At 35.7% G+C, this 22,306-nt stretch overlaps 2 protein-coding genes across 3 annotated transcripts; one reads left to right on the top strand and one right to left on the bottom strand.

Annotated features, from left to right (window-relative positions):
• The first annotated feature begins 1,140 nt into the window (after positions 1–1,140).
• Positions 1,141–18,642, top strand: LOC110713677 (serine/threonine-protein kinase STY8-like). 2 transcript variants are annotated; one of them, XM_021892135.1, is made up of 16 exons: positions 1,144–1,615; positions 1,725–1,839; positions 3,119–3,216; positions 3,313–3,438; positions 3,555–3,609; positions 3,823–3,933; positions 4,587–4,637; positions 5,207–5,367; positions 5,450–5,557; positions 13,903–13,976; positions 14,725–14,900; positions 16,666–16,761; positions 17,658–17,738; positions 17,934–17,987; positions 18,074–18,208; positions 18,307–18,642. In XM_021892135.1, the coding sequence occupies exons 1-16, from the start codon at positions 1,416–1,418 to the stop codon at positions 18,334–18,336; spliced, it is 1,671 nt and encodes a 556-aa protein (XP_021747827.1). In that variant the 5' UTR covers positions 1,144–1,415; the 3' UTR covers positions 18,337–18,642. The 2 variants fall into 2 exon arrangements, with proteins under 2 accessions (XP_021747828.1, XP_021747827.1); XM_021892136.1 differs by lacking the exon at positions 4,587–4,637 and having other exon boundaries at positions 1,141–1,615.
• Positions 18,643–19,877: 1,235 nt separating this feature from the next.
• Positions 19,878–22,306, bottom strand: LOC110713598 (protein IQ-DOMAIN 31-like). The gene is made up of 2 exons (XM_021892048.1): positions 20,737–22,306; positions 19,878–20,275 (listed from the first exon to the last, which is right to left on the bottom strand). Exons 1-2 carry the CDS (start codon positions 21,316–21,318, stop codon positions 20,096–20,098), a joined length of 762 nt encoding a protein of 253 aa, XP_021747740.1. The 5' UTR covers positions 21,319–22,306; the 3' UTR covers positions 19,878–20,095.

Raw genomic sequence — 22,306 nt, 5'->3', positions numbered from 1 at the left:
ATGAATTTTCTCCCCTTTTCATAAAACATAATTTAGAGGATACCAAAGCTTTTATCTATCTTATTGCAAGTAGTTTCTATTTTTTATTGTACTAATTAATTTATCTAAAGAAAACATAGAGTAATTAAAATAACCGTGCATGACACGGGATTTAACCTAATTTTATTTATTTGTCTATTTACATTACTTATTCTTTTCCTTAAATTGTGTATCAATATTCAAGAAGGCGTGTTACGTTTAAAACATATGAGGTATTATGCAATATGTAGTACAAAGTATTGTACTCTCCGTTGGGACCCACCATTATTTTATACTACGTATTTCTTCACTCCCACTAAACCCACTTTTACAAATATTTTATATTTTTATTACTTCCCCCGTTTTTAAATACTTGCTCCACTTTTCTTTTCCGGCCGTTTTTAAATACTTGCTCAATTTCCTTTTATGGAAAACTTTTACAATATTTAATTCATTTATCAGATTTAGTGGACCTAACATAATAATCTCTCTCCTCCTATTCTTCCACTACTTTTGTTTTTTTATAATTTTTTATTTTCTCAACTACCCCACTACCTCCATATTTTATTACTTTATCCAATTTCTTCTAAAACTCCGCGCATGGAGAAATAAAACAAATATTAAAAAACCGAGGGAGTATGTTTCTTTTTTACCATCCCCACATACACTACTTTTTTTTTTTTACTATTATTTCTTTTTCTTACCAACAATACTTCATATTATAAGCGTAGTCTATAATCTATATTATAATTATAGAGTCAGTTAACGATGTTTCTCCAAAACCTCATTCCTCAACTTTTGTGAGTTTAGGTTTGTTTATTTATTTTTATTTAACGCGGATTTTCTTAAACTTTGAGCCAATCTAAACTTTGCGATTAATGCGAAATGAAAAGCAGTAATTATTAGAGACTACGAAATAGAGATAGTAGCAACTAAAACACGAGTATGGTGTTCACTGTCGGACAGTGGACACAAACACGAATTCAACCAGATGTAACTTGTTTGGCCTACCACGAACAAATATCCCTTGGATAAGCCAAGACTAGACTGATTTTAATTACAAACATAATGAAAGTGGAATAGGCCATGTCAACGTAATTGTGGAACTGTTTCTATCCATGCCACGAAGGATGGGACCCATTCTTCCGTCACCCTTCTCGCAAACGACATCTCCCATTTTCTCTCTCCTCCCCCACATAGTATCATCCCCTCACCTTCACCTACTTAGATTCCCCTCTCTCCTCTTCCCAGATTCTCCCTTCCCTAATTCTAGAATCATCAACCTTTCCAATTCCAGAATTTATTAATTAGTTTTTTTTTTTCCAGTGTTTGTTACACTGATTTTAGCTCACTAATTTGAACAATTTGAATTTTTCGAAGGATTTGAAGCTTCGTCAATGGCGATTGATGATGATACTGAGAGTTGTAGCAGTAGGCCGCTTCATTTTTCGCCGAAAACGCCGAGAAATCATCAGTATTTGAAGCTGGAAGTGTTTAATGATGTTCTTCGTAGGCTACAAGATTCTGATTGTTGTGATGCTAAACTTCCTGGGTTTGACGATCAGCTTTGGGCTCACTTCAATCGTCTTCCTGCTAGGTAATCAATCTATATTCATTTCTTCAATTTTTAGGTTCTTAAATTTGACATAAATTCTTCGATTTCTAGGTTTTCGTATAATTTGTTGATTTTTTTTTCTTGGTGTAAGATATGCATTGGAAGTGAATGTGGAGAGAGCGGAAGATGTGTTGACGCATTTGAGATTATTGCGTCAAGCGGAAGAGCCTCCTAATATATTTGCTTACGACGTCCGTGTTGTACAGGTGAAAGAATTCTACAACTGTTTGTTGAATTGACTTTTATATGGGATTTTTTTTTTTCAAAGTTAGAACAGTGGTCATGACTTTATTCCAAATTCAAAACAAACTATATATTCTTCGGGATTTCGGTGCCAAATTGGAGTATGCGTTTGGATTAGTATCGTGATTTTACACCTAGTCCATTTTTAATTGGTTTTTGATTATTTATTTAATTCCTATTGATGGTAACTAGAAGTATCAGTGTGATTTTGGTGCCAAATTCAATCATGGTTTATCTATTTTTAGAAAGATCTTGAATTCTAGATGGGCTATGGGTTCGAATTAAACCTTCATCAGAAACACCAGTAACTGTAGAGGCTGCCTGATTGGACGCTTGATTTGATTGTCAAATCTCGGCTGTGGGAGGATTTGTGTTGTGGTGTGGCTGGCCATAACCATATTGGTGAATAAGAAAGGGCCATTTTAGAATATTATCCATTTATAGGTTTCTGTTTCAAAGGATTATGGCGGAGAAGCTCGTTGGAGAAAAGTGGTAGAAATGGTGTAGAAAAGAAGTAGAAACGAGTGAGAGATTGAGAGAGGATAGAGAAGTTAACAGAGTTGGCGGAGTATGCCAGAGAAACACTTGGAGAAGACCGCTGGACATGGAAGTATGGTAAAACTGCAGAGCCACATGTGTTGGACTTTGGAAAAACAAACTAAAGAGCGAAAACCTAACTAGTATTTTTGTCCCTTTTTTTTAAAGGGGTACTTAAATTTTTGCCAAAATGTTCCTGAAATGTACCCAAAAAAAGCGTTGACCATACCCAAATTCGTTAATGTACCCATTTTAAGGATATGTTTTGAGGATGTACCCAAGGAGTACCCATATCGTTGCTGTACCCAAAACGTATCCGATACTGATACGGGTCTTTTTAGAAGTACCTGTGCTTCAGAAGACCACCAAGGCACCAATTGTTCTGTGGCTTTAGGGGCTCATGTGCTTCCAATTGAAGGATCAGAAGAGTTTTTTTGTAATGATTCCTTGACTTATGTAAATATTTAGGATGTGTACTATTGACCTGACACTTGTCTTACTGAACTGGTGTACCTTATTATATCTTTTTTTAGTGGTAAATTGAATTTGGTTAGCCCTTATTAACCCTTTGTAGAACTTATCTATCCTGATGGTATCTTACCCAAACTTATTTTTCTTGAAATAAGTGGATACGTGATGAACAATATAGGGCTTTAGGGCCATTGCATCTTGATGCATTCTTATTTGATTGTTCAAATCATACAGGTCAATCTCACTACAAATGGACATTTTGGTGATTCTTTCGACTCACATTCTATGGATGAAGGTAGTCATGGTTCTGTCAAGAATTCTGTTGGTCTGGGGTATTGCTCTTTGTGACCATCTTGAACTCTGATTTTTTTCTTATTTGGTAAACCTACTCATTTGACTAATGCTACATTTTGTGGTAATGGTGGTAGACTCTCACTCAGCCTGCACCCACCACCTATATTCAGTTCATTACAAAGTCTCGAGACTCATGGTGTAAGATATGATGTCGAGGATAAAGATAGCTTTGTAAATGCTACCATCTTGCAGTCCACAAGGTAATATGTGTAAGGTGTTCTGATAATAACATAGTCCTTATCAGAATATTTATGCCTTAGTCTCATTATATTTCTTCACATTTTACTTACTGTTTCTCCATATTAATATTGATCAGGGCAATGCATGAAATCACCTTTTCTACTATTGACAAACCAAAACTCCTTAATCAGGTAGTTTAATATTACAAGCTGTGTTTTCAGGGGTGATTTTTATTACAGCTATTGTATTTTCACATTGCAATGTTCAACATATGAAGTTTTTAACTGTGCCTGAAGCCTCATTGACGTAATTTGGAATTTTAATAATCAATTTGGCTTCGTAATACGGCTACATGTTCGTCGTTTTATTAAAAACGTCAACCTTGTTGTTTTTCTGTCCTACAGCTGACTTCCTTATTATCTGAGATGAGCCTGAACATTCAAGAGGCCCATGCCTTTTCCACAGTTGATGGCTACTCTTTAGATGTTTTTGTGGTTGATGGTTGGCCGCATGAGGTATGATCAGTAGAGTTGTAGGGCACTTTTTTTTTTTTTTTTTTTTTTTTTTTTTTTCCCCCCAAAGCCACATCGTGGTGTTTACTTTTATGGCTGCATTAACTACTATGGGATCGTAGTTATATTTTGCAATTTGGAACATGGTCCAGATTTTGTTTATCTTCCAATATACCATTTATATCTCATTTCTTCTTTGGGTCTTTTTTTTTTTTTTTTTTTAAATATTATGTAAGTCCTTGAGCAGCAATTAGCTCCTTATCCTCAAGACCTCAAGTTTGTTGTGTGTTTTACTTTTTATTTATGCCCTGTTGTGCTAAAGGTTTATCTGAGACTCTGAATTCAAATTTGGTTATAGTATGACTTTCAAAAGCGAGGAGAAATGTAGTGAGATTGAACTGACCTTGCTTTGTAGATAGGTATTGAACTTGGGTCCTCATGTTTTTACTGCATGTCCTTTCTATAATTCAACATTTGAACAAGTTTTTGTCAACGCACTTTTAAGATATCCAAGTACATGAAATATTAGGATCTGAATAAATCATTTTGGGAGGTGGTCGTAGCCATTGCAATGACTTGTTGCTATGTCATGTATTTTTTTCTTTAACTGGCTAGCTTCAGTCTGCCGTTTTGAACATTTGTTTTTATATTATCAGGAAACTGAGCAGCTTAGAAGTTTACTGGGCAATAAAATACAAAAAATGAAGGTAAATCCTTGGTGGGGGTGTTAACATCTACCTTGCCTTTTGATTGCATTGTCTTGATGCCATATAGTGAACATTTTTTTACTACTTGGACATGATCATTATGCAACTTTGCAGGTTTCTGCATTTTACCAGCTTTGTCAGTTTAATATTGTTTTGGTTTAAAGATTGGAAATATTGGAATGTAAAATTTTAAGCTAAATGATGGAGGTGGTAGAGATTGAGTCAGATTGAGGATATTGTTAGTGTAGGGCCTGCTTGGTGACATTTTCATATTCTAGCTTATAGTTTTGTAATAACAGAAAATTGATTTTCATTTTGGTTTTTAAAATTCATACAAGTCCTTTACTTGATTGCTTATATGCAATGGTGATAGGTCTTGTAGCGTATATCAACTTTGTTGGATTGAGAGATCCTGTAGCAACACTATCATTGGAACTTTAAGATTGTTTTCTATTTTCAGAATTTATGAAGGCGTAAGTTCCTGTATGGAAAGTGCCTGTTTAGGATGTTTTTAAAGCGTCTTCGTCTCAGCATCACAGTGCTAATGTAGAGCCTTTTTGTTTCTGAAGGATCCCCTTTCGTCGGAAGCTGTTAGTGACCATCATCATGAAACAGTTCCATATGGTCCTAAAAACATAAAGGGAACAACAAACAAAATTGATGAAGCTGAAATTGATCAGAGCCTTCTAAAAGTAGGATACAAAGTGGGATCTGGCTCACACGGTGATTTGTAGGTTTTCTTGTGACAAAATCTTAAAGCAGTGCTATGATTGGCGTGAACTTTATATGATTGTATGAGTTGGCCTTTTCAGGTACAAAGGGACATACTGTGATCAGGAAGTTGCTATCAAGGTTCTAAAGTCTGGGCATATTAATACAGATGTGGTTAAAGACTTCTTCCAAGAAGTTAAAATAATGAGGTGGTAATCTCTGTTTTTTGGAAATTTTTAATGGGTACCTCACTGTTAATGTCTGAAATATGTTCATTCTCTTCAATTCCTGTGTCATGCTTCTACATTAACTTTACGTATTAGGTTTGCTCTGGAAATACTTCTTTAGTTCTTTGACTATTAGTTTATTTATTTAATTTATTTTTTTTGAGAGGATTTTGTGTAAATTTTATTTATTTAGACTAAGTGAGTTGAATTTCCATAATGCTCCTAATCAAAATTTTATTTTCTTGAACACACTCAATTTAACTTCGAAACTTAAAAGAGAGGAGGCATGTGTTGGTTTATCTGTTTGAGCACTTAGTATCTCTGTGTGGATTTGTGAGACTTGCTGTGCATGTTACCAATTTACAATGTCAGTGTCTTCTGATGTGGTTGGTGATGCTTTCCATAGACGACAGGAGAGGAAAATGTTAGAAAGCAAGAGAGAATAGAGCTAATATTTTGATCAACTATTTGTTAAGTGTTTAAGATTGTCTATATTGGAATTGGAGTGAATTAGACTCTTAGCTCATGACATTTTGTGTATAGTAGTGGTTACCATACGAACTAATATAATTTGGTCAATCAAATGAAATATTGAAAAATTCAAGAGTACTGTACCGAATATCCCCTTTTATTAATACTCTTTGTGTGTGTGTTCCACTCCCTTTTGCTTTATTCTTTGGCAAAAAAGTTTTACTATCTTACCCCACAATATTTATCCTTTCTTTCACACTCTCTCTTACTTCATCCACATTTTTCTTACACCCACCCACCTGTATTCTTCATTTCTCTTACAGTATCCCCCTTTTTCTTACACTCACTTGTAAACAAGGTTTTGCAATATGTGGGTAGGACCAAAAAAAAAAAGGAAAAGAAAAAAAGAGAGGGGGACTATCTTTTTGCTATAGTTTTGCCGTCTATTCTGCTAAAACTTTGACCCTCCCCCCATCTCCCAACCTAAAAGCTTTCTTTATCATGCGTTTGTCTTTATCTCTGTGCTTACTGGATTGCTGAAGAGTAATTGTTAGAATGTAGAACAAATATTTTGACGAGTACAATAGCAAAACTATCTGGTTCCTAGTCAACTCCCATGTTTGAAGGTAAACCGTCTCAATAATCGACTGCTTTATTTAAAAATTTATGTAAAAGTATGGAGCTCGAACCTTAATATCATGTCGGAGCTTGCTTTGATAATCACAAATGTACATGCAAATTGCAATCATGAGTTTCAAAGAATCTAGAACTTCCTTAATTCTGGTGGAAAAACCCAAATAGGCTTTTTTTAATAAAAGGACTGAGGGAAAACTACTTAGGGGTCCTTTGGTTTGCACTGGTAAACAGAACGTAATCTTAGTTTTAAAAGGCGCGAGGCCATAGTTATCAAAATCACGATCCGTACGATCCTAATACACCCAGTCGATCTGGATCGTCCTTACAATTGGTTTGCGGTAGAATCGGCCATAGGATCGGTAGGATCGATAACGATTGTACGATCCTATTGTCGATTCTACAAAATAAGCTTAAAAGGAACATTTTTATCTTAGTGGACTAATAAACAATTTTGTAGAATCGGCCATAGGATCATAAATCGTTGTCGATCCTACCGATTCTATATTAATTTACCTTCTTTTGCAAATGAGTCACTTCTATAAAAGTTAATAAGTTTATTTTGTAGAATTAAGTGTGTTTTACTAAATAAGCTTATATTTATATCCCGTAAAACTGTTATTTGCTTCTCCCCCAAACCTCGATCCCCATAGTTATCAAAATCCTGATCCGGCACGATGATCCTAATACACCCAGTCGATGTGGATCGTCCATAGAATCGGTCTGCGGTAGAATCCGCCATAGGATCGGTAGGATTGATAACGATTCTACGATCCTTATACACCTGATGGATCTGGGTCGTCCATAGAATTGGTTTGCGGTAGAATCCTACTGATCCTATATTAATATCCCGTAAAACCGTCGTTTGCCCCTCCCCCAAACCTCAATCCCCAAATCGTTTAAGTCTAGCTGCAAGGACTCCCCGGATGGTGGCTACGATTGGACCGGTGGTTGCAAGGAGGCTTCTCTGACCTCTCTCTCTTTAATTTAGGGTTTGTAATTTATGGATCTTTTGTAAATCTCTCTCCTTGATTGTTTTTAAGTTTTTTAATTTTCATTTTTTTTTTCAGTATTAATTTACCTTCTCAAAGCACATGCCTTTTATTTTAAACTGATTTCAGTGCCTAACACTGTAATTGCGCCTCATGCAAAGGCGCACTAGGCTAGGCGCCTTTTGTAGGCTCCTGCGCCTACATTAGCTAAAGCTGAAGAGGTTGTGCCTTAGTGAGCCTTGTGCCTAGGCGCGCTTTTTAAAACTAAGAATGGAATGAACAAAGAAAAAGGAGAATGGAACGAAAATCCCTCAAATTCACTATGTTGTTTGTTTTAAAAAACAAAGAGAAACAAGCTACAAGTCCCATCACCACACAACAACCTATTTCCTTCACTTCCCACCATTCCCAGCCACCACCGAGCTACCCCACCCCACCATTTTCTGCACCTCTCCCACCACTCGTCGTGCTTCGCCACCTCTCCCCCACCCCTTCCCTGCAAAACTTTCCCCTCCCCCAAAAAACTTCCCCCCCAGCCAGTAACAGTTTAATCCTAGAAACCCTTCCCCCTTCCACGTAAAACTGTCGTTCACCCCTCCTAACACCCTAGTGGGTTCCGAGGTTTGGGGGAGGGGCAAATGACAATTTTACGGGAAGGTGAAGTGTTTCTAGGGCTTTGCGGGTCCTAGAGAAGGGAAAGGTTTGCGGGGGTAGGGGTGGTAAAGCGTCGGCGAGTGGAACAACGATGCTGTGGATTGTTTCCGGTTGTGTGTGTAGGTAGGAGGGTGGTTGTGGGTTGGTGGCTAGGGAAATGGAAATACCTTGGTGGGGTGAGGAATCAACTTGAAAGGATTTGAGGGGATGGAGAGGGTAAAGGAAATGGGAAAAAAAATCGTAACAAACAACAACAAAGGGAATCAGGCAGTTAATTCCCTTTCCCTTTGATGAATACCCCTAGTCAAACGGCTCCTTAATGTTTTGAGACTTTTATGTTTTAGATGTGGTAATTATTTATTCTAGTTAAGATTTATTTGTTATTGTGTGTATGTGAAAAATCGTCATGCTATATCACAACGCTTTAATGTTTTGGTTAGGAGGAAGATAAATACTTCTCGTTTTCAGTCTCGTGTTCAGGAGGCAACCGTGTTGACAAGATGAGTTTTGGTTAGCAGCCCCGTTCTTGGGAGGTTGGAAGGATCTCCAGGGTACTCCTATGTAGGTCTCCAATATTGTTGGGTGATTTGCACAAGCATTCACTGCGTTTAACGAGTTAACAGTATCATTTGCCGGGTCATGTGTACTAGAGGGGACATGGTGCATCAAACGATGAGGACATAGAGGAGACACATGAAGATCGTGAACCTTCTCCTCTATGTCCTTATCGTCCGATGCACCATATCTCCTCTAGTACATATGACCCGATGAATGATATTGCTGTCCCGTCAAGTATACGGGCCCGGTGAATCCCGGTGCAAATCACTTCACTATATCGAAGAACACCCAACAGGATTACCTTCGAGACTTGACCAACCCCTCCAGACCTCAAAAAATGAACTCTACGACCTAGTTTCCGGACAAATCCTGTCAACATTGGGGCTGGTCCCTCCTGAAGTTTTGCCATGTAAAGTTACCTCTTCCCTAATTTTTTAGTACATAGTTGTATCTTTCAGAAAGCCATTTGTCCACTCCCAATTAAAACAGAGCCAGTTGAAGTAATTAGGGTAGCAACGTTCCTGATGAAGCAGTCAATCAAATACCAAACCATTGTTCCTGGGATCTTTGCGTACTATGCATATAATATTGTTAGAAAGTAACAAGAAGCTTAGATTCACCATCTTTGGGATTTAGGGAAAACAGAGGAATTGGAAAGTTAAAGGAGTGAAAGGGGAGAAAAATACAAGTGCTTTAAGCTTACTAACTTTTATTTGACATTTAGTTCACTGTAGGTAGTCAGAAGCTAAATAATACCATGCATAATCAATATAAAAATTGCTTGCCACACAGAAAAGTCAGTAGAACTATATAAATTTTCACCGAACTTATGATTCTGAAAGAGAAGTTTTGATTTGTAAATCAAGATTTTGGCTTAGTAACAGTAGTCGGTATGTAATATTTTGGTCTTCAAGTGTCAGAATATCTTTCCGAGAATCAGAACTTGTCTGTTCTCTTCTCTCTGTTTCCATGATCTAGATCTACAATTCCTTACCATCTTGCCATGTCCCGGATCTGCCGAAGGAAAGTATCTCTCTGATAATCGCTCCCTCCTCCACCCTTTTTCCTGGGCATGGAAAGGTTATTTGCATGTTTAATGGAGGTATATCAGACCCCAAATATGAATCTAGGTGGTAACAGTTCATTCTTCTTTAGGACCTAACATGTGTTTGTTTTGATGGCTAATCACTGATGTGATGTATACAAAGATAAAGATGTAGTAAGAAGTGCATGGCATGCTGACATTGTGAAAAAGCCATTATTAAAATCATCTTATGCTGCTTGATCTTGTACGTTTCAGGAAAGAAAAGAAATTCATTGTATTGTCACAATATTCTCGACTCTTATGGACTCATGTGAGCTTACGGTATCATTCAACATTGCAAGTGATGCTGGTTTTTATGAAACAAGCTACAATATAGAAGGGCGTTAAGGCTTTGATCTTTTAGCTGATTCATATCCAATATATGAAATAGGTTTGTCATCAGCAGATAAGTTTATAGCTTTCAAAGGCAATCTTTTCTTTTTGGAAGGTCTCTCCACCAAAAAGGGTAGGTTGTATAACACTTTGTTTGGATTGAAGGAAATGAAGAGAAAGGAAGGGAAGGAAAATGGGGGGGATATATTATCTGTCATTTGGATAACAAATAAGGAAGAGAATTGAAGGAGAGAGAAATGGAGGGATTATATAGTAAGAAATTGATCTCTCCAATAATGGAGAGATTTGGAAGGAAAACTCATCTTTTTTTCCCTCCCCTTCCCTCCCTTTCTCTTCTCTCCCCTTCACCTCCCTCCTCTTTTTTTCTTTCCCATTTCTTTATCCAAACACACCGTAAAAGTTTTGGGAGAGGGGGGAAGGGGTGGGGTGGAAGAGCTGAACATGTATTGAGTAGAATTATAGAGCTAGCGTTTTAAGGTGAGTGGAGCTATACAAGTCTATCTTATCAGAAATTCATGACTTCAAAACTTAAATTGGTAAGACCTGTTGGTAAAGATAGAGGTTGGAAATCACACCCTATTTCCCATTGCCATACATCTAACAAGAGAAGGTTTATAGCTAAATAACCAATGGTTAAGAAACACCAGGGCAGTGGAATAGAAAGAAGAAACTATCATATATGGTCTATGCTGTCAAGTTGAAAGATGTCTTCCAAGAGACATAAAGATGAGGGACATACTTGTAGCTTATGGCTAGTAAAAATAGTAATGGATGGAAATTTCTCTTAATGGAATTATACAAAGTGTTGTTTTCAGTTATTTGCCATACCTTTCCATTCTGTATTATTAACCAATACCTCTAAGTACGCTTACTGCTGGTATCCTCTAGGAAGAGAGAAAGAGAGAGAGGGGGGGGGGGGGAGTAATGGGGATGTAAGCAGATGTTTGTTACCTTACCTATATGCCTCTACAAAGTTATGACTGTGTAGCGGTGGTTTCTAGTCTGGGGACTCGATTGGTTGATGTAGGAGAGAAATTCCTATGGATACTTCTAATGCATGGGAAGTTAATTCCTTTATAAAATTCCTAGGAATTGCAATACTTTGTTTGGTTGTCATGTGGTAATTTGTCAATCTTAGGAATTGTGAATGACCAAGGGGTGGGTTAGTAACTTCCAATGCTTTGCGGGAAATTGTACTTCCCATGAATTGTAACTTCCTCCCTTTTTTTAGTTTTAATGTCAACCAAACAACATGGCCAAAAGGAAATTCATGAAAAACCAAACGATACCTGAGTATTTATTTGAAATACAACTTATTACTACTTATCACAAATAAATACTCCCTCCGTTTCATAATTAGAAGCCTATTTCTAACATTTATACTCACATAACAAAGAGAAATAGGCTTCTAACTATGAAACGGAGGGAGTAGTGTAATTTGTTGCACATCTCAGGTTGCAAGGAAAAATGATTTGGATTGTGAATCTTACACTATAGAGAAGGGGAAGGGGAGACAAGGGGGTGGGGGAGAGGAAGTAGTTAAGACTTATGAAGGAGAGAAACTACAAAAATGGCAAGAGTGAGTGGCTATTCTTTATTTTGCCTTCATCTATATAATCCTTCTTCCTGAGTAATTTCTTTCAGATTGCATGAGAAAGTCCTGGTCCATTCTCCCATGCTAGCTGGATTCTTGGATTGAGATGCCTTAATGTCGAGTATTAATTTAGGAATAGTCTTTTTTGTAGCCTTGGACCACTGTTTTGATTTTTCTATTTGTTTTATTAAGGAACTAGACTGGGCGATCTGATATTAATTTGTTTATCAACAAAAAAATAATTTGTTTATTGAAAAAAGAAAAATGGAGAGTGATATTTTCTCATCCGGCTGTGGGATGGCCTTTTACTTGAATTCACCCATTCACTGTTTGTCCTTTATTATTCTAGTACCCCCCCTCCGAAAATCTTCTCCCACAAGTGCACTCTTTATTATATAATGAAAATTTAATCAGATCTATAATCTAGCATGCCATTCTTCTAGATCCATAGTGGGTATTGTTCTGCATTTCTTGTTTCCATCATATGTATTAAACCAAACTGGACACTATTTACACTACAAGAAAGAAATGACAGACTTTTAAGTGATACATTCTCCGTTCCATAGTTATCCAAAGTTGGATAGTTGCCTTTTCTGCTGTTGCTTGTATTTGCGAAGTTAATCTTTCTTAAGCTTAAGTTTGACGGATTGGACTTTTGTGAACGATGGCACTGTGCATTGTTTTTTTTTATTTTTAAAAATGTGATGAGATGTTATAGTCTAAAAGAGAAGTGACAGACTATATCTTGAATGTGATGCTAAGGAATGAGCTTATGAAAGCATTACGTTTATTTGTACACTGCTTCAATGAAACTTGTGCTATTTATGTTGTCATAAGGTAGCTAGCTGACTGTAAATTTGAAGATTGTATGTGAGAGCTCATAAGTCACATTAGTTTAGGCTTGGCATGGTGTAAAATATTTTGCAGAAAGTAGATTAATGGATGAAGATTTCTTTTGCAAATGAGTCACTTCTATTATGGAAATAGAAGGATGAGATGGTTAAGATTACTTGTACAAAGTAAATGACATTAAACACTTATGGAACAGAAATACAGAATTATATGATTGAGAGCAGGTCAAAGTCATCCCAATTCTATTGTTATTATGCTTTCCAGCTTTAATTAATCATGAGCTGAAAGCATTGCGTCTGTACAGTAATGCTTCACCCTGTTTTCTTCTCAGGATATGAAAGTAAAGGGTTGTTTCTGTTGCGCTAATTCAGGCATAATCAAACTTGAGTCTAGTGCGCATTTCATAGGTGACAAAGCTCAACAGTTGACTTTGGTCATTGAGTTTTATTAGGTCAATCTGCCATTTCTTTCTTCTTGCTTATTCTGATCCTTGAAAGTTGCCATATGTTTTCCAGTGTTATTGCTTACACCTTATGAGCTATAAACTCATGGGTGCTTGTGCATTATTTGTTGAATGTACACTAAGGTGCTAATGTTTTTTAATGCAAACTAAGGTGCTAATTTTTTTTTTTTTTTTTTTTTTATGCAAACTAAGGTGCTAATTAATAGTGTAAAATAACATATGTGGCTTTTTAATCTGAACACGGAGAGAAGATACTGAACTTGAATTTAGGGTTGAGTTATTCAAGCGTATGTGAATAATCTTATCAATTCTACGTTCTCCCCTTTGTTAGTTCTCTAATCACTAAAACAAATAGTCAAAGTGATTTGTACCTGCCGGTTCCTTTGGTCTTCTGGTACACAGAGCGAAACTAGAGTACCTATATAAATTATTTCTCATTTGAAATCAGCCTTGAGTCATGTGTTATTCTATATATTCTACCTTAGGCCAATCCGTCTGTAGATTTTCTATCCTCTTGGCACTTTCTAGAAAGGAGTGGGGGTCAAGCCCTACATGCTTAAGCCGTGTATGTAATTTAAGTGAGCTGGGGTTAATGTGAGAGAAGGGTTATTGTTTAAGGAGAACAAGTGACTTTCATTAACATGTTATTTATAACTATTGTTCATCTTGTAGGAAACTTCAGCACAAGAATGTCGTGCAATTTATAGGTGCTTGTACAAAACCTCCGAACCTTTTCCTTGTGACTGGTAATGTCCTGTGAAAATATTCATTTGTTTTGTTGAATTGCTCAAGTATAGTTTCAAGTTCTAGTACCATTGAATTTCTATATTCTAAAGCTATCTTCATCGTGCTGTGTTAAGTACTGAATGTATTGAAGAAATTGCATTCAACTTAAACTTAATTTTATACTTTAAAATCACAATGGAAAATGATTTGCTCATTTTGTTAGCTAGTCTATAAATGTTATAAGTTGATGTGTAGACATTTACTTTTGTACAGTCCTTGGTGCAATTATTATCTTCATCATTCAGATTGCCACTTCAGATTGCTTCCTTACTCTTGGCGTTCTGTTCTAGGGGTTGCAAATCGTAATACAGATACGTATAGGTCTAGCCTTCTCTTTCAGTAAAAGGTTCTCAGACTTCTGAAATTGTAATACAGATTTGTATAGGTCTAGTCTTCTCTTTCAGTAAAAGGTTCTCAGACAACTAAAATAGTAATACAGATACATACAGGTCTCTGATCTAGCCAACAATGTATGGTAGAGGCGTCTGTGTCTGTTTTCTTGAGTGTTTGTGGTACACATGCTATCTACCAAGTGTAAGATTGGCATTCCAAAGTTGATCAGTATTTTGACATTCTTATTCTGCTTAATGTTGCTTTGAATCTTCAGTAGGAGAGTAGTTGCAGACTGATTCTTTTTCTAAAGCGTGTTTTTTCTCTGATTGATTTTTTCCCCCCTCTTTTTTTTTTTTTTTTTTTTTTTTTTTTCAGAATTCATGCCAAAAGGGAATTTGTATGATTTCATGCATAAGAGAAAGGGTGTGTTCAAACTACAATCACTACTCAGGGCAGCTATTGATGTTTCCATGGGAATGGAGTACCTCCACCAGAATAATATTGTACACAGAGACCTTAAAACTGCCAATCTGCTTATGGGAGAAGATGGGGTAAGACATCTTACCTTTGCAATCACATGATCTGTAAAAACATTTCGCGGAGGGAGTTGTAGGGATTAGTAAGGGAGCAGAATGTAATTATGTGACTTTGTCTGATTTTATATTAACAACAAATGTCCATTGGCAAAGACACTCTATGTTGGAGACTCAGTAGAAATTCATATGAATATATTCATGTGTGTGTGTGTGTTTTTTTTTTTGGTTTTGAAATAGTGTTTCTTGTGTGAGTTTAATGATTAAACCTCAGGTATTAGTGCAATATAGAATCAGGAATTTGTGCTTAGCATCAATTACACTACTTTTGTGGCACAATGGCCCTCAATAATATTTATCATGTTTAAAAATTTTATTCCTATATACTCTGGTAGTCTGGTCATTATTCTTGCCAGTGATGGACTTTTGTATCATTCTGTACAAGTAGTGTGGGAGTTGGGGGTTTAGGATATGATATTGAGACTTTCTTGCATGATGATGCCAAATGGTAATACTTCTTACTTTCTGAGATCTAGTATGACTAGGAATATCTAGGTGGCTATTAGTATTGGTCATTATTAGGAAGGAGAAGGGGTGTCGTGAGTGCTATGAAGCTCTTCTAGGCGGCAAGGATAAAGTAGATATGAATTTTTTGAAGTATGTGAGATTTTTTTCTCTTCCTATTTTTTTTTTTATTAAAGCTGTTTTGGGGCTGTTTATCCAGTTGTATGAACGGTAGTGATTGCATGGAAAAATTTTACTGTCTGCTGTGCCTTAGCTTTGGTTCCCTAGCACCTATGCATCAATGGACTCCTGACATGGAAACAATATTCGTAAGATTTCAGTTCTATGCAGGGGAGGCTCTGGGGCGGTGCAGCCGGTGTGGCCACACAGGGCCCCCAATTATAAGGGGCCCCAATATTATAACAGTATATATTTTTATAATACAAGATAGATATCTAGAACTAAGTAATCAGTGGTAAAGGCAATGTCCAATGTAGCAGGACTCCCGGGTTCGACTCCTGCCTTTTTTTTTTAGAAAATTTTGTTTCCTTTTGGTTTACAACTGTACTATACTTATTCATTTGTACTCATTTATTTATTTATTTTTAACGTTCTCAATATTTTGGTTAAGATGGTTATTATCATTTTAATTTTTTGTTCATTTCTTAGACCATCCAACATTCACCTTTGCTAACTTATTTTCACACGTCTTTAGTCTTTATTTTCTCACCCCTTTAAGTTTTCATTGTTCATTGCCAAGATCTAATCATCCAATTATCTAAAATTTAATCAAATACTTTATGTTTCTTTGCTTCAATTAAAAATTCATAGTCTTTCTACTGTGGACTGTATGTAAATTTTAAAGTATAATTGAGTTTGTATTATTTTTCTTCCATGTGATTGATTTATTCTAATTTTAATATATGCTGTGCCATTTTCTTAATTTTTTTTTAAAAGTATATTAGTAGGTTTTTTTTTTTTTTTTTTTTTTTTTCAATTCTCGAATAAGGGCCCCAATTTTTTGAAATCGCACAAGGCCCCGGTAAAATTTTCCACGCCCCTGGTTCTATGATCTGGAGTGTTGTCAACATTATCTGTTTTTTTCTGAATTTGGTGAACCAATCAGCTTCCTGAATTCTGTTGTAGTTCTCAGTTTCTATTTTATTAGATTGTTGCATCCTTTGCCCCGTACTTCTCGAGTCCTCGAAAATAAATTTAAGTATTTACCTATATGGGGATTCTTGTCTAAGTTATCTTTGAATAACATTGCTTCCTGCAGGTTGTTAAGATTGCTGACTTTGGAGTTGCTAAAGTACAAACACAATCAGGAGTCATGACAGCTGAAACAGGAACTTATAGGTGGATGGCCCCAGAGGTAATTATGATTCCATTATCTTCATATATTTGTCATGTTTAGAGATTACTTAAACTTCAGATATAAGCAAAGGAAATGAGACCAAGTTGTAAATTGTAAAAGAAATTTTTTAAAGAAAAAAAGCAAATGAGAAAAAACAAAAAGCAAGTGGCATGCTAAGGGAAATTTGTTTTGGTTGAAGTTCGATATCCACTCTGATTGCTGTGTTGTAGAAAGGGGATGATTGCTGGAACATAATTGAATCAATGGATATTGCCCATTCAGAAAAACTGAGCAATTAAGTTAACTTTATCTGTCTTTTTGCTTTTATCTTTTTGACTGGAGTTGGCTGGATACCTGTTGCAATGGTATGGAAATTACATTTTGTGTTCGATGTGACAAAACTTTATACTGTTAGTCCAAGTCATTGCTGTCCAACCACAGTTTAGTATGATAATTTGCTGCTTCAGACAGATGCTGTTGTATCTAAGTCCCAAATAAACATGACAGGTGTACATTAATTAATCAAATTTCTCATTATCCTGTGAAAGGAAGGTTGTGCTTGCCTTGGGCTAGAACTGTTGCTCCACTGGTTCTGTGGTGGTGAATTGATTTGGTTGTAATACTTCTTAATATACTTCACAGGTTTTACTCTTGTCCTCTATCCACAAAAGGCCTCAATTTTCAATTTAAAAAGCAGCAAAGATTGAAAATTATTAACAGGAACTTACCATTTTGTTTTGCCCTTTCTCAACATAATTGATTTTACACCAAAGGCTATAATTGTTCCGTCATAATACTAGGGGGTTTTTTTTTTTATTCTAAATCTCTGGCTGGCTGTCTTCAACTTTTTTTTGACATTACTTATGAATGACTTTTCTGGCTTATGTTGCTCCAACTGGTTTTATGATTTCTAGGTTATTGGACATAAACCCTATGACCATAAAGCAGATGTCTTTAGTTTTGGGATAGTAATCTGGGAGCTTCTTACTGGCGAAGTAAGTCTTTTTCGTTTAAATCCTTTTTTTTTTTTTTTTTTTTTTTTTTGTTGTTTCACCCCTCCTCCCCCTTTCTGCTCCAATGCAACCCCATTTGGCCTCCAAATGTACCATTGCCGGACACCTTTCTTATATAGCATGAGTTCATCTTAGTACCAAATTTAGCAGTAACTTTCTTATGATCTTATTTACCAGCTTCCATACTCTTCCTTGACCCCATTGCAAGCTGCAATTGGAGTAGTCCAAAAGGTAATAATATTCTCCATTCTGATCAACACTGGCAACTAGTGTTACCTGTCTATTCTGATAATGACTATATTAAACCTGATTATTAGGGGCTGCGACCTGCTATTCCAAAGCATGTTCATTCGAACCTAGCTGATCTGCTGGAGAGATGTTGGCACCTGGACCCTACCCTTAGACCCAATTTCTCGGAAGTTAGTGGGGTTCTGCAGCAAATAGCCAAAGAGGTAGGCACTAACGGTTTTATAGGGTTTGGATGATCACATTTCTTCTCTATTACAGAGTACTATTTAGTCATTTTGAGATGGTTTTTCTGTCAACACAGGTAGTAGAAGTTGATAGTTGCCAAAATTAATCTTCTTCCCAAAAAATGCTTCTTATCAAAGTGTGCCCTTCGGAAATGATGCAGATCTCTCTCAGTAGATTGTATAATATTTTCATTAGATTGTATAATATCTTGCGTGACTAACAAATGGAATGGATCCTACTGAAACTGACTAACAACTCGCATGGCAGAGAGATGCTATTTGTAGAAATATATGTCGACCAACATGTAGGCTATAATATATGTACACATATTCTAATTGTGTGAATATCCACTTGTATCTAAGACAAACGAATGCTAATTGAATGGAGTGCTAAAAATTTTGGATTTGGATAATTGAGTTTGTCTGAACCATTTTTTGTTTTTTTTTTTTTTTTTTTTTTTTTTTTTGTTTCTCTAGTCGAGTTACTCAAGTCCAAATTTAAAAAATCATCCAAATTCGAATAATCTCCCATCTGAACCAACTTTGAATCATTTTATTATCTGAAGTTTTTTTATTTTTTATTTTTTATTTACTTGACATGTAACATGTGCCCACAAAACTTTTAAATGTTAGACAAAAGAAAACTAAAATCATTTTAGTCTGAAATTCATAATAATACTAGTTTTACTGGAAATATCTCCAAAATTTTTTTAAGCTTGACATTGTTAAACTAAAATTATCTTGCTTTGAGCTGCTTAGCTCATTTGCATATAAATGTCCCTAATTATGATATTGAGAAGTGTGATATTAGTATTTACAAAAAGATTAATGAGCAACAAAATCATGTAAATAGTTTGGGTTAGTTCTCTCTTGAAGACCCTTGTTATTTGCTACGATAAGTCCTTCACTTTGCTCAGAATTTATTGGAATTTTAAGCTTTATTCCAATCAGGCACTTTAAATTCGAAGTAATTGTTGACAAATTAATGAATTCTTCATCAGTTTTTGAATTTCAACCTATTTATGCAAAAATGGCCCAATCCATGTAAAGAGAAGATCAATCCTTGCAAAACAAAATATGTATGTTGTGCATGTTGTTGCTCATGTACGAGCCCGTATGCTTAAGAGCCATGCTGCAGCAAATTGAAATTTAGGGATCATTTTTCAACACGAGCAACTTCAAGGACTACACGCTCAATCTTCAGGCCTGCATGTGAGCTTTTGGTTTGCACGCGTAGGGCTTTTCGTTCTGTTTGTCTGGTTTACGATCAAGTGCAATGTGGCTTATCTAGATGAGTTTGATTGTTCTATTCGTATTATCTTAAACTATATATTATCTAGTTTATTGTAGAGTATTCCCCTATAGATTAAATACGAGAGGGTTGAGACTTGTGAGGAGTATTTAAATTCTTCACAATTCATGCTTGTATTTTAATTCATACATCATTGATAACACTCCTTAGTACAAGGAGGGCTTTTCTCCTGATTCTATCACATCAACCTCTTCTAATTATATTTTAAGTGTATTTAAACTTTGTTTTAGTTGTTCTTTAGTAAAACTAGCATGATATTTTTTCCCATACTCTGATGAAATCAACATGAGAAATTTTCTTCTTTCATAGTATAATATTATTAGAAGATTTGAACTACAATAACGTGTTATAAATATTGAAATATTAGTTGTTACTATGTACTAGTATATGCAAATATGTCAAAATTAAGAATAGTCAGTCATATGACTCATATCAAACATGTTACCCACTAAATTAAGATGGGTATAAGAACGTTGTACACTGAAAATCGAATAGTTTCTTTTCCATTCAACTGAATATAAAATAGTCAATAATAGAACAACTTGAATAGATGATCAAGCTTCAATTGCATCACTGGCTCTACAAAGGAGCTGTCGTGCTCGAATACGGTCCTGCAGACGGACCATTGTGTTCATACAATGCAATGCAATACGAGCCTGCCTTCTCACACACACCCCGCGAACCACAGCCTGTAGCTTGACTAGACTTTTCAATGCTTTAATTGCTCTTCTTGCCTGTGTGCATGTAAGTCACCCCAAAAATGGATAAATTAAATAGGTAAATTGTTTCATTAATAACAACTTTCATGGAAGATTTTGAATGAAATAGTGCTAAAAAAAAAAAAAAAAAAAATCAATGCGTTAGAATTTTGGAGGTAATGTAAACTAAAAGTGCATTTTTGACACTTTTCTTTCTATCTTTCTCATAAGCGTTGTCTAACTCTAAAAGTTCTTGAATCATATATAAGAAGTATTATATAGTGAGTCTGTTTTATTTTAAAATGACTTATAACCCAATAACTAATGATTATTATAGTGATCGAACAAATGATTGAATGTTAAGCTAACAATTAACTAGGTTAAATAAAAGACAACATATAACAAAAATCTAAAAAAAAAAAGTTATCCAAACATTTATCATGAATTCATGAGATGGTTTAATTAGAATAATGATTGAATTGAAGGTATAGTATTACCAAATGACCCCTGAAAAGAGATTGAATGTGGACAGCAGCCATCTCTTCCCTTAACTTCATAATCTCCGAAGCATCTCTACTCTCCTCCTCTTCTTGCTCCTCTGTTGTCGTCTCCTCCTCCTTACTTGCTTGATCGTGAGGCGGTGGAGCAGCCGAGTCAATGGAGGTGACATCCTCCTCTTTCACGGAGCTAATCTCCTTGATCACCGTAGCACAACTAGTCCTATTATCATCTTCATTCCCAGAAATACTTGTATTATTGTGAATGATAATGATATTCTTGTTTCTTCCTTTGTGACCAGGGAATTTAGGCCTTAATATCTTTTTCCTTACTGAGGAAATCCACTTACTACTACTACGACGAATTCCCACCCTACCGGCACCACCACTAGCCCCTCCAACAGCACCTGCACCACCTGTGCCACCAACAGATTTTCGTTTCCTAAGACTAGGGAACCTCTTCTTAATGTCAAGTTTTTTTATGCTCTTGATGCTTCTACTCACCTTCATACCCCTAAATTTGTTTGAGGACATACTTGTTACCCTCATTTTTTTGGGTACTTTTAGCTTTTTTATGTTCATGATCAAAAAGGTTAGGGATGTGAAATGATGATAAGATGAATACCAATTAAGATTAGTTTAGGAAAATAAGAATTGGGATTATGTTTAAATGATGAAAAAAGTGTGATAAAATGTATTTTTGAGGGAGCCAATGTTGTTAGTGCGTTGCATGTTTATGTTGGTTATGGGTTTGTTTGTTAGAAGGACGTGGTGGGATGTTTGGTGATTTTTATTTTTTATTTTTTAAAGGAAAATGACATGATTATTTGATGAGTTTGAAAGATTCAATAATAAAGGTGGTAAATTAAAGGTTAGTGGATATGGCGTATATTGGAATGAACCCAAGCTTAATTGTAATATTATGTGGGCCGGGATACTTCCTGTTGGGTCGCCAATTGCTCCAAATCATGGTGAATGACTAGAAGAATGCCTTTTTTTTGTTTTATTTTTTTAATAAGTGCAGAGTGCCATTTATTTCATCAACAAAAGCATTTTGAACAGAAATTATGATTTCTTCAAGTGCATGTGCATGGTAGGGGCGCTTGGTTTTCACCATGGCCTTTTGTTGCCTACCTCCACGCATGGTGCCACCTGATTCCCGAACAAAAAACTTTTAACAGTAAGGGGTATTTTGGGAATAATCTCATTTTTGTGTCTTGGCTAGAGAAGTTGAAAGTTGTCCATTCCAAAGCGTTTGAGAGTCTGCAAAAGATTTGCCCTAAATTTTTGAACTTCTGAGCATAGTAGAGTATGTGTTAGTTGAGCAGAGCAAATTTTAGCATAGTAAAGCAGACGTAGCAAAGAACAGGACCTTACGTTTCCCTAAGAACGTCCTTCCGATGGTCAAGTCAAAAAATACTTTCTAGGAAGAGAAAGTTGAGAGAGTAGAAAATCGGAAAAAATTACATGTCTTAATTAGGCCATGTTCACTCCACCTTATTTTTGCTTAACTAAAATTATTTTTACTGAACCAAAATTATTTTTGAAAACCTTAAATTATTTAAACTGA

The sequence above is a fragment of the Chenopodium quinoa genome, unplaced genomic scaffold (genome assembly GCF_001683475.1).
Source record: "Chenopodium quinoa cultivar QQ74 unplaced genomic scaffold, ASM168347v1, whole genome shotgun sequence".
Classification (NCBI taxonomy): Eukaryota; Viridiplantae; Streptophyta; class Magnoliopsida; order Caryophyllales; family Amaranthaceae; genus Chenopodium; species Chenopodium quinoa.
The sequence above is the reverse complement of the archived record's forward strand: the minus strand, read 5'-3'. Positions and strand labels throughout refer to the sequence as shown.

Excerpts from the sequence above, each read along its gene's own strand:
- LOC110713677 (XM_021892135.1), top strand. The coding sequence starts at position 1,416 with ATGGCGATTGATGATGATACTGAGAGTTGTAGCAGTAGGCCGCTTCAT. Across the intron at positions 16,762-17,657 it reads ATAGGTGGATGGCCCCAGAG|GTTATTGGACATAAACCCTA; the intron begins GTAATTATGATT and ends TATGATTTCTAG. Across the intron at positions 17,739-17,933 it reads GGGAGCTTCTTACTGGCGAA|CTTCCATACTCTTCCTTGAC; the intron begins GTAAGTCTTTTT and ends CTTATTTACCAG.
- LOC110713598 (XM_021892048.1), bottom strand. The coding sequence starts at position 21,318 with ATGAACATAAAAAAGCTAAAAGTACCCAAAAAAATGAGGGTAACAAGT. Across the intron at positions 20,276-20,736 it reads CTCTTTTCAGGGGTCATTTG|GCAAGAAGAGCAATTAAAGC; the intron begins GTAATACTATAC and ends ACATGCACACAG.